Genomic DNA, 17,388 nt, shown 5'->3' with positions numbered 1-17,388 from the left:
GTCCCATCCACACTCCATTTCAATAGTAGAGCTGCAGAATAGAGTTTACATAGGTGATCTTTCTCACTTCCTTTTTGTTCTCCTGGACACTGACTGAACACACTTTATTTAGACAGTTGCATCATTTGGTTACAGTGGTACACCAGAATATTCAGGATGCAAATAGGTTTGTATACTATTCATACAGTTTAATACAGGTGAGGCTAGGATACTGCAGGTGTCATGCAGACAACACAGGACTGACCATATGATGATGTTTAAGGGTGTAAAAAGAAAGGGCATCCTTACCAGACAGCCACAAAGTTATCCACTGTGGATCCAACAAGAGCGTCTTTCTCTCCTTCCACTTCACAGAAGGCAAGAACACTATCTCTGGGGGACACCAGTGTATGGGACTCCGCCTTCCTGAGAACAGTGTAATAGTGTCACTATCATAAATCAGCACTGCTTAATATGGTGGAGCTTTATAAATACAATAAATAATAATAATATAGAAGAGAACTATGTGTATAGTATGTGCAAGCTCAACAATGATAGGAGAAATGCCCTCATATACGGTAAACCCTGGGAAACGCCCAGATAACATATGCATTAGATTTTTAAAGAGAACCTGAACTGAAAATAAAAAGTCAAAATAACTATATACAGGTCAGGTACTTGCCTCCTGCGTAGTCTACTACTCAATTTCTTTCTCCTCTCCTGCGTCCCATTTGTCTACTGTGACCAATTGAATTCTCCTTCCTCCATTTTAAAAATGGCCATTACCCCATAACAGCTTCCTGGTGAGCACACTGTTAAACTGTAATATCACCCACTTGAGCCATAGGGAAACATGGACATTACCTTTCACATTCAGTTGTAACTAACAGCTGCTAATATATAACTGACAGCAACTGGTATATTTCAGTTCTGACAAAATCTTGTCAGAACTGGAAGGGATCACTGTAAGAGGAAAATGGTGAGCTTCTGAGAGGAACTGATGGTGAGGTTAGTATGCAATAGTCATTTGCAGCTATGTAATGTGTTTATTTTAAATAATTTTACTCGCTTCAGGTTCTCTTTAAGGATGACGCTTTAAGCTTAAAATTACTATGTGTAGACTGCTTAGCCAACTTCTCTCATTGTAATGACTTTATCTTTTTTTTCATCCTTACCTTCCTGCCTCTGATAGTTGCCACACTTCCAGCACCTGTCCATCCCCCGCTCTGCTGCTGGTGACCACTCGCTGCCTGGATAGACCCTGGGCAGTTTTCATGTGCCCCCATGTGACCAGCTGCTTCTCCAATGAAAGCCTTTCTGGATGCAAGAGGAGTGCCCTGCATCCAATCAAACGTCAAGTCAGCAGCTGTACGCCAGACAAGAGAAACAGCAATTCCAGGCTAAAAGACCAACATATATCATCTACCAGCTCTGTAAGCAGAGAACCCATACAAGCCCCACCCCTCAAAGCAGAGGTGACCCACTGTGCAGGGTGATCTGGCTTCAGCTCATCACAGGGCAAGCCGACTTTGTGCTGCTCTCCTCCATGACTGCAGCATGGAACTTTTGACTAGGATTTAGCTAGCTGTTAAATAGATTTAGTGTGTTTAGCTAAAAGTTGCAGATTTAGCTAGTTAGTGATAGGTATTGGTTTAAAGGAATGGTCAGTTAGGATTAGGCACTAAAGGGAAGGGGGAGGGGTGACTACACAGTTAGGGAGGCGGCATTAGTAATCAGAAGGATGAGTAATGTTAACTGCATGCAAAATGTTGGATCATGTCATGATTGTTTCAGGTGACAGTTTTGAAGCAACTGAAGCAGAGACACTCTAGCCTATCAACCTGATCTCTTCTATGGAAAGAGAAGGGGGATAGAAGAGCAAAAAGTGTCTTTCAAGGAACTTCGAAGGAACCGGAGATGAGACATATGGAGGCTGCCATATTAATTTAATTTTAAACAAGGCAGATTGCCTGGCTGTCCTGCTGATCCTCTGCCTCTAATACTTTTAGCCATAGACCCAGAACAAGCATGCAGATCAGAGGTTTCTTACAAGATTAGCTACATGCTTGTTTCAGGTGTGAGGCACTACTGTAGCTAAAGAAATCAGCAGGACAGCCAGGCAACTGGGATTGGTTAAAAGGACATACATATGGCAGTTTCCATATGGCTCTAACCTTGGGTTCCCATTTAAGTTGCCCGGCAATGCTGCTCATCATTCTGGTCAGTAGTATCTGAAACAAGCATGTGGCTAATCTTGTCAGATTATTGTCAGAACCATCTGATCTGCATGCTTGTTCAGGGACTATGGGTACAATACGTATTAGAGGCAGGGGATCAGCAGGACAGCCAGGCAATGCACATTGCTTTAAAGGAAATAAATATGGCAGCTTCCATAAATTTCTCACCTAGTAGTAGTGCAAGAACAACTGAGGCTGGTTGTTAGAGATCCAGCACATCTTTTGCGATGCAGATTTTTGGCTATGTTGCAATGGCGTAGCATCACCATGCTGTTTATATAGTGAGAAAGGAGCCTAACTACTTCCGCATATTCACAAGGATGTAGGCAACTGTGCTTACCAGATCTCCTCAATCTCTAGATTTCCCAAAGCAACACACAGAATGTTCTTCTCTTGTGATAATGGAAGTATCTGGATAACAGGTAACTGCAATCAGAATAACAACAGCAATTATTAAAATATATATATATATCATCTCAGAATCAATTTATTTCGCCAAGTAAGTTTGCACTTACAAGGAATTTGTCTTGGCAGTTGCTTAACAAACAAAAACAATAAAAGGACAGACAGTATGTATTTTACAAGTCAAGTATGTGAGTAAAGTGGCTGTAAGCAAGGTGAGAATTGTTCATTTTCAGTTCGGTGCTGATTACTTTCAAGTCCTAGCAGCTCTAGCGTGGTTCAGCATTTAGTATGGCTACCGCCTGAGGAAAAAAGCTGTTCCTGTGTCTAGAGGTTTTAGTTGAGATTGACCGGAATCTTACTCCTGAAGGCAAGAGCTGGAAGATGGAGTGAGCAAGGTGAAAGGAGTCAGAGGCAATTTGGTTGCTCTCTTTCTGCACCTGCTAGCGTAAAGATCCTGCAGGGAAGGTAAGCTACAGCCAATTCTCCTTTCCACTGTTCAGATAATGCGCTGCAGCCTCCCCTTTTCTAATGCTGAGCAGGAGCCGAACCATACAGTCATAGATGATGTCATGGTGGATTCGATGATTGCAGTGTAGAACTGCACCATTAGATTTTTAGGTAGGCCAAACTTTCTCAGCTGCCGTAGAAGGTACATCCTCTGCTGCGCTTTCTTGACGATAGTGGCCGTATTGTTATCCCATTTAGGTTGTTTGAGATTGTGGACCCAAGAAACTTGAACGACTCTACCTGGGTTATTGTGGATCCATTTATGATTAAGGGGAGGTGCTGGAGGGGGGGGGGGGGGGGGAGATCTCCTAAAGTCTATTATCATCTCCATGGTTTTGAGAGCATTTAGTTCCAAGTTGCTGCTGCTGCACCAGGAGGAAAGCTGTCCCACTACATGCCTGTATGCAGACTTGTCCCCGTTTTGTATGAGACCAACTACTGTTGTGTCATCTGCAAACTTCAGAACTTTAACAGATGGATCTGTGGAGATGCAGTCATTGGTGTAAAGTGAGTAGAGCAGTGGGGAAAGCACACAGCCCTGGAGTGCACCAGTACTGTGGGTTGGGGGCTACCATACACATGCATGATTATCGGCTAAGACGGTCGCTATTGGCCACCAGGCTTGGGCTTTTGAGTAGTGTACTACTCGAATTTGAAATTCAAATGAAGTCTAGTAACTTCACGTGTGACCGCGGGATGAGGAGGGGAGGGTTAACTTACCCAGAACTCTTTGGGATGTCTGTGCGCAATTACGCCTCATAGGTGTAATGAAAGCCGCGTTCCACCACTCACTTCCGCTCTTCTGGCTTCAAAGAGGAAGCACGGTAGTGAGTCAGCAACGCAGCTTTCATTACGCCTATGACGCGTAATGAAACGCAGACATCCCGAAGAACCCCCATCCCACGGTCACACGTGAAATCATTAGACTTCATTTGAATTTCAAATTCGAGTAGTACACTACTCGAAAGCCAGTGCTGTCGGTCACCTCAGCTAACTTTAGTGAAGCCTTTAAAGAGACTCCATAACAAAAATTTAATCCGGTTTTCTTCCATCCTACAAGTTCCAAAATCTATTCTAATGTGCTCTGGCTTACTACAGCACATTCTACTATCACCATCTCTGTAATAAATCAACTTATCTCTCTCTTGTCAGACTTGTCAGCCTGTGTCTGGAAGGGCTGCCAAGTTCTTCAGTGTTGTGGTTCTGTGATGCATCTCCCCCCTCCAGGCCCCTCTCTGCACACTGCCTGTATGTTATTTAGATTAGGGCAGCTTCTCTCTGCTCTATTATCTTTTACAAGCTGGATAAATCCTCCTCTGAGCTGGCTGGGCTTTCACATACTGAGGAATTACATACGGGCACAGCTGTCTGCACTCTGCAGGAAGAAACAGCCTGACACTTCAGTGGAAGATAGCTGCAGGGGAAAGAAACACACAAATGATCTCTTGAGATTCAAAAGGAAGGCTGTATACAGCCTGCTTGTGTATGGATGTATTTTCTATGTGTGGACATACTGTACATCAACCTACTTCCTGTTTTGGTGGCCATTTTGTTTGTTTATAAACAAACTTTTAAAACTGTTTTTAACCACTTTAATGCGGCGGGGAGCAGCGAAATTGTGACAGAGGGTAATAGGAGATGTCCCCTAACGCACTGGTATGTTTACTTTTGTGCGATTTTAACAATACAGATTCTCTTTAAGCTGGTATTACACCATACAGATCTGACAGTCCAATCTTCTATGGAATGCCCAGAGAGCTCATGGTGTCCCAGAACTGCAAGGAAGGAATAAGGGGCTTAAAGTGTACCTGAGATGTGTTGTATTTGTGTATTTATACTTACCTAGGGCTGCCAGGAGAAAAGCGCGATATAAATGTTCTGTGTTTGTTTGTTTGTTTGTTCCTAGAGCCCCATGAGGTGTGTGGGCTCTCTTGCTGCCCTCTACAGCCACTCCATTTTCTTGTAATCCCCCCCAGTAATCTGACCAGTCGCAGCCAGACGTGCACTTCTGCACATGCACAGCCCAGCCACATGCACACCCCCCGCCATGCTACCGTGCCTGGGAGCGTTCTGCGCCTGCACAGTGCCTGGGAGCGTTCTGCGCCTGCACAGTACTACTGCGCAGGTGCAGAAGACTCCCGGCTGCACAGAGGAGTGCGGCAGACAGATTACCTGGGGGAAGATTACAAGTGAGCAAGGCAAGTAGCCGGAGAGGATGGAGAGGGAGCCCACGCACCTCATGCGGTTGGAGGAACCCCTAAGAGGTAAATTTAAATATACCACATCTCCTTTAAAAACACCAAAAAGCCTTCTTACTGACACAAAAAAAAAAAAAAACAACTGCAATGCTAAATAAAATTGTTCATTCTCAAAACAGAAGATACTTCCAGCAATAATTCAGTAAGCAAGTAAGATCTCCCATGGGACATCAATGCCCAATATTTAAATAATCTCTTCATGCCCCTAAAATCCAGACGCACATTCAGAACTGCTGTTCATTATAGTTTATAAATAATACAGAGCCACATCAATCTAACATGCAGAAAGCTGTTCCTGAGTTTTTTGCTCCTCAACAGTGCATGGCATGGATTGAAATGGCCCTACAATCTCTCCAAATGTATATAGCATGAGAGCAAACAAACAGAAAATACTTGGAACAGGTTGTTTGTGTAAGCTCACATACTACAAGAACGCACCTTAAAGGGGAACTTTACTGAATATAACTTACCGTAATGAATACAATTGCTTTTTTTTAGCCTGTTAAATCTTTCTTCTACCTGATTTACATTCCTGAATTCATCACAGGTGGCAACATCTTTACTGCTAACAAACTGTATCAATGCAAAATATTTGTTTGTTATGCGTTCTGAAGTGAGCAGAAACAACCCCTGGTGTCCCAGAGTGCACTGAGAGGAGACATCAGAGCCTAGGCTGTGACATCACTGGGAGGGCGGAATTACATACCAGTATACTACACAGTAATACATAGCTATAGAAGTGATTCTGATGCTGAAACCAGGATAATGAACATAAAACTGGGTATCCTAAATAACGTATTACATTCTACTACTCACTGCAGTGCTTCTTTAATGGTAGGTGCACACGATTAATTTTCCCGCCAGATCAATGGGTCGAATCGATCATTTCCAAACTGCTCCCGATCGATAACGGGATGGATTCTCAAATCAGTACTGCATAAAATCGATCCCATTATCTATCGGGAGCCGATCGGACATCTCAGAAATGATCGATTCTGCCCATCAATCTTACAGGAAATTGCATAGTGTGTACCAGGCATAAGAAATTGCCACAATCATATCTTCCAGCTGGCCAGAAAATGCCCTGGTGTATCTTGGTAAAGCTAGAGAGGATGGGGAAAGAGACACCCAGGTTATATTGCTGAGAAATGAATGAATATAACTAGCTTACCTCTAGGAAAGTCCAGATGTGAGCACACTGCCACTCCCCCTGCACTGGGGCCCTCCAGAGGCAGACTGAGGAATTGCTGGCTGATACAATGCACAGCTCTGCCATGCCGGAGAACTCCCACCAAACCGAGCAGAAATCCACCACACACTCACCAGCACAGCTGTCCTGCAAACACAACACACAGCTTTCCATTAATCTGTAGGATCTAGGGACAGATGGAGGCATTGTGAAATGAACGTGGAATTCCAGTCTTGCTATAAACATCTATCGCACAAATATCACAGCTTGCAATGTTTTGTCATTTAATGTTATAAATTACTTTTTTTCTTTTGAGTTGAAACCAGATTTCAATGTATACAACTGCCTGTAGGCACCACATTTAAGGTGACCATTAACTAGTCGATGGCCATGAGAACGACCCCTCTCTGATCGAATCTGATCAGAGGGGGATCTGTTGCCTGCCCACACACTGCAGACAGAATCTACTAGAAATCATGCTGGTGCCATCTTCCCCTACCGTGCCACCGCCTCCACCTGCCAGGCTCCTTCCTCCTCATGTCTGAAAGCAGATCAACCAATCTGCTGCGCACCTCATGTAGTGACTTCTCTGCATCGCTAGGGTGTGGGGCGGTGGGGGGGTCTCATGTATGTGATGTCAGTACACAGAGTGCTGGCACTCGCGGTGATTCAGGGAAGACACTAAAGGAGACAGGTGGCAGATGGATCAGCTGCTTCCACACTTACCACAGGCTGGGGGGGGGGGGGGTTTGGAGGAAGCAAACGCATTACAAGGGGGAGACTGGCCATAGGGTCCGTCAATTGTCAGAATATCAATCGCCGTCACAGCTGTGCCCCCGACCGAGCCCTTTCCAGCACACCGGATTTATCATTTCGGCCGGAAATTGATTGACTGGGCGGCCATGTTGTGGCACCAATCTCTGCCACTTAATGATCAAATCGTCTGGATTTTGATGCTGCAAATCGAGTAATGCATGGGCACTTTTACTTTGCAGCCTGGCATCTGTACTTTTGTTTCAGGCTGCCCAGTATTTCCTCTCCCTGCATAAGTAACCAGATGCACTGAGCAAGAGGTTGTTCATTCTTTTCCACACCTGCTCTAATTGAGTGACCGGCCATGTTGTTTGTAAACATTACACACAGGCAAGCTGATCTGCATCTCCAGGCCTCAGCCTATGAAAACCTAATTCCCCCTCCTCCATCCTCTCCTCTGAAATCTCTGGCTAGTAACACCACCCCCTCCACCTGCCCAGACTGAGCTCCCATAAGCCCTTGCTACTGTCTGAAAATGCCAAAGCACTCTGAAAAGCCGTGGGCGAGGCTTGTTTAGTTTATAGAGAATTAGAGTATTAAAACAAAAACAAAAAAGTATTTGGCTTGAGGAACGCCCTATAAACAATATGAAAGGAACACAGTTATGCAATGAGTAAAAGTTTATCTCAGATCCACTTTAATAAGATACTTATGGTTTTGAGCTGATACAACTGGCATGGACTGGCATTTTACTTGTCAGTTTAAGAAAAAAAATGCTATCTCCGTTACATCTTTCATCCATTTGAATTGAATTTGAAGCCATAATGCTAGGTTTTCTGAATGCCCACATCATGTCACCAGTGAGATACTGGAATGCTCTGTACATAGAGGAACAACTGAGAAACTACAAATGGAAAGAAATGGTGACGTTCGCCTTAAAATTAATCCCCAGCAAATATTTAAAAATAGTTTTTTCACTAAAGGTCATGGGAATTCTTCCATCAGCCAGTGTAATTACCCGAGTCCCTTGCCTTCTGCCGAGTTACCACACACTGAATGAAAGGGGACGTCATGCTTGCAGTGACAGAGCAGTCTACAGAGTGACAGAGAAGCAGGGTGGCTTAGCTGCACTCAAAGAAGAGAGTTAACATTAGCCGAGCAGCATTTTTAGCCCCAGGGTATCTCAAAAGCACATTAACATTGTGGATCATTACTAAAAGCCCTTCTACCTCTTCTTTTTACATGTAAATGTTTGTTAGAGGCTTCTATTGTGTTACTTTCAGGGCCTGCCTCCGACAGAAAGAACAGGCAGATAAGGACTGTTGTATTTAGCCATAGCAATGAGCAAACAAAAGCTTTCATCAGCAGGGGAGGTAGAGAGATAGGACACGGTACTTAAAATAGTTTCAAGAAGCCACACTTGATCACATTCACACCTTTCCCTGGATAAATAAGGGCAGAGGGAAGGGGAGGGGGAAATTGCAGCTCCTACAGCAATTAGAAACCAGGACAAACTGCAGAAAGAAAAAGCTGCTTGGTTCCCTTTAAAGGGGAACTTCAGCCTAAACAAACATACTGTCATCAAGTTACATTAGTTATGTTAATTAGAATAGATAGGTAATATAATCTCTTACCCACCCTGTTTTAAAAGAACAGGCAAATGTTTGTGATTCATGGGGGCTGCCATCTTTGTCATGGGGGCAGCCATCTTTTTGGTTGAAAGGAGGTGACAGGGAGCATGAGACACAGTTCCAACTGTCCTGTGTCCTGATTACCCCTCCTAGCTGCACACACTAGGCTTCAAATATCAAATTCAAAATGTAAAAAAAAAATATTGCACCAAAACAGGAGAACGAGAACAACATCATCAGAAATCCCATCATGCTTTGCACAGAATCAGAGGAAAAAAGACCGGGCAGTTTTCTTCTGTGCAGCTAAAAATGAGGCTTGTATAAGAGAAACAAAGTTCTGATGCTGTGAAACTGTTAAAGAAACACCAAGCCTTTTCAGTGCTGCTGAGTCGATTTTTAGTCCGGAGGTTCACTTTAAGACTTATTATTGTTTATAAGCTGCCTATATTGCAGGCAGGAGGTGGAGCTACAGAGGGTCAATGAAATGCCGAGAAAGTAGAGTTGATTTTTATGCAGCCTGAAATTGGACCAATGGAACTCAGCCCCTGATGAGCATGTACGAAACGCATAGGGCGGAGCTACATGCATGGGGAGTCGGCTTGGAGAACTTTGTACTAAGATATGCTTGTTTTTATTGTGGAACATGTGAGTGCACTCATTTTAATTATTTTAATAAATGAATGGTTTTACGCTATGAGGAGTTCCTTCAGTTATTAGGTCATACTAAGGAAGGATTGGTACTGCTCCATTTGGTGATCCATGTGCTGAAATTGCATTGCTGAAACCTGCTGGGATTAAGCTAAGCGTGGTTGGCTGTCTTATAATTTGGACGACAGAGTATAAGGTGAGAGGCCACTTGTGTCTTTGTGGAAGGTGTGGTGCACTAGAGGGAAGTTTGGGAACCTCGGAGGTGTATGGTGCATTTAATGCTGTCTGTGACCTGGCAGCCATGATATATGGTGAGGACCTGTGAAACGTATTCATCTGGTGAAAGTACACACGGAAATCTGTCATTCAGCACTGGGTGTGGTGGGAAAAGATTTTCATACAGTATTATGCTATTGGTCTTGTTTCTTCTTTTCTCTGAAATAATATTACTGCACAGAGGAAGAATTGTGAATGAAACACAGTAGCTCAGGGATCTCAAGGTGGGTTAGATAATAAAAGCTACACTATAAGTAGAGTGTTGTCATCCTACACAGAACATTTGGTTACACCAGTTTTAATGGACTTGCGGTTTTTATGGCTATTCCTAAAATGATGCATCTTCTTTTCGTCCTTTCCACACAAAGTAAATCATGTCATAATTAACCACTAGGCGACCGTATCACGCCGATGGGCGTGGACGCGGCACCAGCCCCAGGACCGCCTAACGCTGATCGAGGTAAAAATATTATAAAATAAAACAAATATTTATTAAAAAAAAAAAATTAACATCTGGGGAGCGATCAGACCCCACCAACAGAGAGCTCTGTTGGTGGGGAGAAAAGGGGGGGTAAAATCACTTGTGTGCTGAGTTGTGCGGCCTTGCATGCAGTGGCCCAATTTCTAAAAAATGGCCTGGTCTTTAGGGGGGAGGGGGGGGGGGGTTGGGGGGTTAAGTCCGTGGTCCTCAAGAGGTTAATTAAATGCAACTCTATTTTTTTTTTAAACATCAAAATAATGATCATGTGACCCATGCCCAGCCTCCCAATAGAAACAGCTCTTAGAATAATTATTTCTAGCATAGTGATTCTGGGATAGGAGTAAAAGCGAGGCAACTATACTGACCTGGATTTCGGAAACAAGAAGCAAGTGACCCGTTTCGTCTTCATTCCCTTTTCTCTCAGCCGTCACCTGAATTAGGAAAAACAATTTGATATTCACCACCATTGATGCAGCTGGTCAGTACAAAATATCTGTAGGTAATATCCACCTTTTCTGATTGAAAGTAGGGATGCGTTTCCAAGTTCTTGAAGCATGTTCAGTATAAAATAGACGTTTTAGGGCTTGAGCCACAGCAGGGAGTTAAATGGACTCCGAGCACCTCTCATGGGTATGTCTAAAGAATCCAACCAGTACGGCAAAGTACTTTAAGATGCATACTTCTCTGTAGCTTGTGCTCTCCTCTTTCATTTGATGCCTGAATCGCCATTCTACACCAACTAATTTTTGTTTGATTTCAATTTAAAAATCGCGGCTGCCATCTTGGCTATGTTATAACTTCCAGGTCACCCCTATCTTCTCTGTTAGAGAAGTGCATCACTGAATGAAGCAGAAAGAGGACGTGACACGCATGGCCATTGCAAGAGGCTCCTCCAGAGGGGTCATAGCACGACTTTGTTGGAAGTTGTCTGGCTTAAATGCATACCCATGAGAGGTGCTCGGAGTCCCTTTAACTCACCCCTGTTACTGTCTCTGGCCACTGCATTCTATGTCGCTCTAATGCTTCCTCCTCCCAGGTTTCATGGAGGAAGTATCAGAGTAAAGGCATGTGATGTGAAGCGCAGCTGCCGGAGGTGGCAACAAGGGTGAGTTAACCCCCTGCTGCAGCCCGCAGCTCTAAAACGTGTTTTTCATACGAAACTCCGAATGAGCACTGAGAAGCACATCCTCAATTAAAATATTAGTTGGTAGTCCTAAATATATAGAGAATTATTCTCTTTTAAATTGAACCCGAGGTGAGTGTGATGGACGCTCCCATATTTATTTCCTTTTAAGCAATACCAGTTGCCTGGCCATCCTGCTGATCCTCTGCCTCTAATACCTTTAGCCATAGACCCTGAACAAGCATGCAGCAGATTATTTTTTTTTATTATTATTATCATTATTATTATCTAGTATTATAGCGCCAACATATTACGCAGCGCTATACAGTATATATATATATATATATATATATATATATATATATATATATAGTCTTGTCACTAACTGTCCCTCAAAGGAGCTCACAATCTAATCCCTACCATTGCCATATGTCTACATTATGTAGTGTAAGTACTGTAGTCTAGGGCCAATTTTTTTAGGGGGAGCCAATTAACTTATCTGTATGTTTTTGGAATGTGGGAGGAAACCGGAGTGCCCGGAGGAAACCCACGCAGACACGGAGAGAACATACAAACTCTTTGCAGATAGTGCTCTGGCTGGGATTCGAACCAGGGACCCAGCGCAGTTGTTTCTGACATTATTGTCAGATCTGACAAGATTAGCTGCATGCTGGTTTCTGGTGTTATTCAGAAACTAGTGCAGCCAAATAGTTCAGCAGTTCTGCCAGGCAACTGCTATTGTTTGAAAGGAAATAAATATGGCAGCCTCCATATCTCTCTCACCTCAGGTTCACTTTAAAGCTGTGCATCAGCCGCCTTCCAGAAAGGCTGAGTGAAGAGCGTTGTGATTACATCATCATGCTCTGCTCACCTTTACTTGACTTGAGGCATGTAGATACCCAACAAATACAAAAAAGCTTCCTAGAACCCTTTACTGGTTTAAAAGCATCTGAAGACAAAGATCTAAAATACTATCTAATAGTATCACTGTGCTCAAAATCTACCTTTTGTGTGAAATTAAGCTTCTGTATTAAAATCTTGACCGGACTTGAAATTGTGATGAAATGATCAAAGAGGATGGATTACATCAGTTAGTTTCTAGGCTCTGTGGGTGGGGCTGCTGCTGCCGGAATTGTGTCATCCTCACTGTTGAGACCGTTCAGTTTTTCAAAACAGATCCCCTGGAACACGCACGGATCCGTTTTGAAACTGAGTGAAGACTGATGCTATTTTTAACATTGGTATCCATGGCTCCAGTTTTGGTCCAGGCCTAAAAACGGAGCCACGGATACGTTTTAACTACAAGTGTGAACCTACTCTAAAACCGTATTATCTGCCTTCTCCCTGACAGATATCGACAAGCTCTTTTGCACAAAGAACAGCTCAAGTTTATTTTAACTCTTGCTGTGTTAGTTACACAGTACCTATACATAAATATTTATCTCATCATGTCACTTCAGGTACGTTTTAAGTGTGGTTGGAATGTTCTAAAATAAAAACATGTAATTCCCACTGTTTACACTAAAAAAGGTCTCATCTGTAACCTGTGCTTTTTCATACTCTGTGTATGCTAAAGTGCAAAATAAAATCTGAACAGAGATAAGGAGTGCAGAGACAGAATTTATAATGAGAGGTAAGGAAACACTTTAAAGGCAAATCAGTTCAGAAGTGGACTTTTAAGTTTTCAGCAAATGCTGTACCTAGTTCATGATCTGTCACTTTCTGTTTATAATGATAATAGAGTATATACTGGCAGTGATATGTCAATTTCTTAAACTGGTAATAAAAATCACTAAAAAACATTACACTGCATTATTGATTAGGGCCCCATTTTAGGACTCTTTAAAAATACTTTGGTATAAGTAGACTAACACTTTAACATACACAAACACACTGCAGCTTACCTGGATAGTTCCATCTTTGCAATCACTCCTTTCCTGCAGGGTTGTCTCTTCACATTGTACACAATTACCCTGATCCTCTGTTATTGCACTGTCCACTTTTTCCATGACATCAGTACACTGTCTGGTGTCCACTGCCACTCCACCACCATCTAAACTACTTAGTATCATAAATTCAAGTCCGCCTCCTCCACGGGCCTCTTGATTCAGGACCTCCTGCACCCCATTTGCAGGACTGTGAGTGAGAGAACTCGGGCTGAATGGTGATGGAGAGAGCACAGCTGGAGTTGGGCCTAAGCAAGGAAAGCCTGGAGTGCAGAGCGGAAGCATGGCATCATTCATACTCTCTAGAGGGACAGAGCATAAGGATGTTGAGAAGAGGACACTGCTAGACAGCTCTTTTGGGGAGGATGGTTTAATTGGCGTCATTGGTTCCACATTAGAATTTGTTGCATCACCAAATTCCATGTTTGTGCCTGAGGCCAGATCTCCCCCAATTCCAGCAGGAAGTGTCTGCTCCCCTTGGACTTCAGAAGCTGATGTAGGAACCTGTGCTTCCCAGTCACACGGGGAGATGTGAGGGATCTGAGAAATGGACCTGGACAGTTCTGTACCAACAGGGGGACTTCCGGGAATGGATCTGATGTGATTCTCTACACCGCTGTCAGGTGTTAGGTTCGTTTCAGGGGATACTGTTACGAGTACCGCATTTGTTTGTTCGCTAGCATTAGAACACATCGTTCCTAATCTATTAGATGAGTGTTGTTCTGTATCAGTTACGAAGGACTGTCCTAGGTCTTCAGCAGGCTGATCACCATTAAGATGCTCCTTCATTTCCAATAGTATTAAGTCTCTTTCTGAAGTCTCTTTCTGAGTTTTATTTGCTGTTCCCTGCAGTACTACTGTGCTGCCTGGAGATGGCAGTGTTGCACTGTCACTCTTATGACATTGACTGGACTCCCTTTCCTCTCTAGATGCATAGGGACTAGGAGTAAAGTGTTCAAGGGGATAGGTTGATTTCAGTTTTTCAAGTTTCAGAAGGCCAAACTCTTCATCTGGGAGATGGAAGTCTGTTATGTTCTGGAGGGTAGACAGATTCTCCAGGCTGATCCTGCTGCCAAAGACAGGCAAAGGAGAACCTGCAAAATAACAGAGATGCTGTGAATATGAATAGTAAGCCAAGTTTGGGATACTGATCCATGTATACGTTTCTTAATATGACTTTGAAACTTCAGTGTGTAATTAAACCCACCCTAGCTCCCAATAGAGATGAACTGTCCTGGGAGAATTTCTCCTGAAAGGAGAATTTATGGAGAATCACATGATCGATCATGTGACCATTTGACTTTTACTTCCTGTGTTGGCTTTCATGACCAGCCAATCAGAGAAAAACACACAATCTGATCACCTGATAAACCTATATAAAGTTCTTCCAAGGAGAAATGTATTGTCTTCATTTCCCAGAATATTTCAACTCACCTAGGCTGAGAGGCCTGAAGAACTGAGAGCTCAGACGCACACCATATTGCTGAAGTCCCCAAGGATTCGTAGAAACATACATAACAGTAACTCCACCTCATTTGCTAAATTAGAAGTATCAGTTTCGGGTGAATATTAAAGGGTATCCGCGGTAACTTGTGATGGGCGAACATCGCAAACAATCTTTTACAAACTGTTCGTGAAACAGACGGTTTTGGCGGCCGTCGCAAATTAATGTCCGTGCAAATTATGGTAAATACTTCACAAACGATCGTTTGCAAAGTTCACCCACCACTAGAGGTGACATTATGACATAGACATAGCTTAGTATACAAATAGCTAGGCTGTGTTCCTTTTTCTGTCTGAAAGAGTTAACATTTAGGTATGCAAGTGACAGTTTCTCTCAAGTCAGGACCATAGGAGACTATAGCACAACCCTCACAGTTCATTATTTTTGCTTCTGGGACAATGGAAGACTGTGTCAGCATATGACGCATTACAAAATTAAACTTTTTTTTTTTTTCAGAAAATCATTTTTTATAAGTAGGATAGATACAATTGTACATCTCAGATATTTGTACTTTGGGTTTCCTCAAGGTTAAGTGTAATTATACAGTATGTGCTCCTCTCAGAGTCTGGCAAAAAGTCAACTGCGCCATCTACTTTTGAGGCACTGACTGGCGGGCCCAAGTGCAGCAGCCTAATATCCACCACTGCGGATTTCCTTCACAGTGGAGACTGCCACCCTCCATCTATGTAAATACAGTTAGGGGGAGCTGGGGTCAGAGTTTTTTGATAGGAACAGACATAGATAGTAACGGCCACAAGACCAATAGTCCCGCCTCCTCAGTATATCTCCCAGTGTGAAGACGAGATGGATGTCTTGCATTGTCTAGATATGAGGCTGCAGAGTGACAGGGGGCAGTCAGCCAATGCAGATTTAATAGTCAGCAGCGAGCAGGTGAAGCTGCCATTTACTTTTTTTGCTGTGCTCTCAGGAGCAAGAAGATCATTTCATTCCCACTTATCTTTAAAGAAGAATGTTACCATGAGAGGTTAAAGTGTAACCGAGGCAGCGTTTATTAGGCAAATAAGGCGCAGAGGCATGTTCCCTGCTCTATGCCATGCCTCTGCGTACCCTCCACACTGCTCTCTGCATCCCCTGCGTTGACCCTCCGAAATGGCAGCTAACAGGGGGAAGGGGCCTGTAAGACGCCCCCACTGGAAAGCTCTTTCCCCTGCTCTCAATGGCCCAAGCTCTGCCTCTCCTCCGCCCATTCCCCGCCTCTCCCCACCCCTTTTTTTCTGAGGGATTGCGAGGCGCAGGAGTGGTGCAAAACGGCTTTACCTGATCCAGCTCACCCCCCAGGTAAGGAAGCATGCTTTTTATAAAGGTACGGCACCGGCTCAGATTCTCTTTAAAGTGGACCCAAATTAAAAATACAAGATTTCAGAAATAAAATCTATTTTCTAAATTATAATAAAAAATAGTAGCCTTTTTTCAGCTGCATGATGACAAATATAAAATATTTTACATTTATTGGAGGAACCCCTCCCTTCCTTACATATTGCCGGGACAGAATCCGGCAAACTGGTTTAGTAGACGGTCTCCAGCAAAGGAGGAATTGCTAATGGCTGCCACCTGTATAACCCTAGTAATGAAAAGAGAAGGGTGAAAAGCATGCACTGAAATGCTCATAGGCTTGAAGGAGTGTTTATTTATCTTTGTATATGTCAGAGTGGTGCAACTAAATATTTTGAATTAAAAAAATATTTGGTTTGGGTCCGCTTTAACAGCCACAAAAACTACCCTTCTGTAATTTTAATACAATTAGAATTACTGAGGCCTTTTTGTCACACTTTCAACCATAACAGTTCCTCGTCACATTACCCTGGGAGCTCTAACAGCAAGGATGCAAATGTCTACTTCTCTTAGATCAGTCACAATTCGCTGACTTAATAATCGGATCTGACATTGAATGGATATAGAAGAAAGCTAGCACACACGTGTATGTGATTTATTCAAATTCTGAGCAGATTTTTCCGACTGGATGTATTTAAAAAAATAAATCGAAAGGACATACACAGGGAATGATAGCCAGTATTTCAAGTGATATATTTTCCAGTACAGCTAACAAATAGAGCATTAGCAGCAAAGAAAAGTATCTCATATTGTTTTCCAATACAAGAAAAGTTTTAAAAAAAAAAACCTTTGGTAGTTATCTATGCAAAAGAACTTCTCTGAGCTCCTTGACCCATTGGGTCAAATGCGGTCCTGTGTTCTGAAGCACTTAAAGTGAACCTCCGGACTAAAAATTGACTCAGCAGCACTAGAAAGGCCTGGTGTTTCTTTAACAGTTTCACAGCATCAGAACTTTTTTTCTCTTATACAAGCCTCATTTTTAGCTGCACAGAAGAAAACTGCCCGGGCTTTTTTCCCCTGATGCTGTGCAAAGCATGATGGGATTTCTGATGTTGTTGTTCTCGTTCTGCTGTTTTGGTGCAATTTTTTTTTTTTTAC

The 17,388-nt window shown here is 43.0% G+C and overlaps 1 protein-coding gene across 6 annotated transcripts in view; it reads right to left on the bottom strand.

Annotated features, from left to right (window-relative positions):
• Positions 1 to 17,388, bottom strand: part of PALB2 (partner and localizer of BRCA2) — a 76,241-nt gene that overhangs the window by 8,034 nt on the left and 50,819 nt on the right. For all 6 annotated transcript variants that reach the window (XM_068244258.1, XM_068244253.1, XM_068244252.1 and 3 more), the window contains 6 exons: positions 13,392 to 14,527; positions 10,730 to 10,795; positions 6,558 to 6,722; positions 2,557 to 2,642; positions 1,155 to 1,316; positions 289 to 405 (listed from right to left, as the gene is read on the bottom strand). In XM_068244258.1, the coding sequence (XP_068100359.1) occupies positions 289 to 405; positions 1,155 to 1,316; positions 2,557 to 2,642; positions 6,558 to 6,722; positions 10,730 to 10,795; positions 13,392 to 14,527 (1,732 nt within the window). The remainder of the gene's footprint in view (positions 1 to 288; positions 406 to 1,154; positions 1,317 to 2,556; positions 2,643 to 6,557; positions 6,723 to 10,729; positions 10,796 to 13,391; positions 14,528 to 17,388) is intronic.

Source organism: Hyperolius riggenbachi, chromosome 7 (genome assembly GCF_040937935.1).
Source record: "Hyperolius riggenbachi isolate aHypRig1 chromosome 7, aHypRig1.pri, whole genome shotgun sequence".
NCBI classification, from domain to species: domain Eukaryota; kingdom Metazoa; phylum Chordata; class Amphibia; order Anura; family Hyperoliidae; genus Hyperolius; species Hyperolius riggenbachi.
The sequence above is the reverse complement of the archived record's forward strand: the minus strand, read 5'-3'. Positions and strand labels throughout refer to the sequence as shown.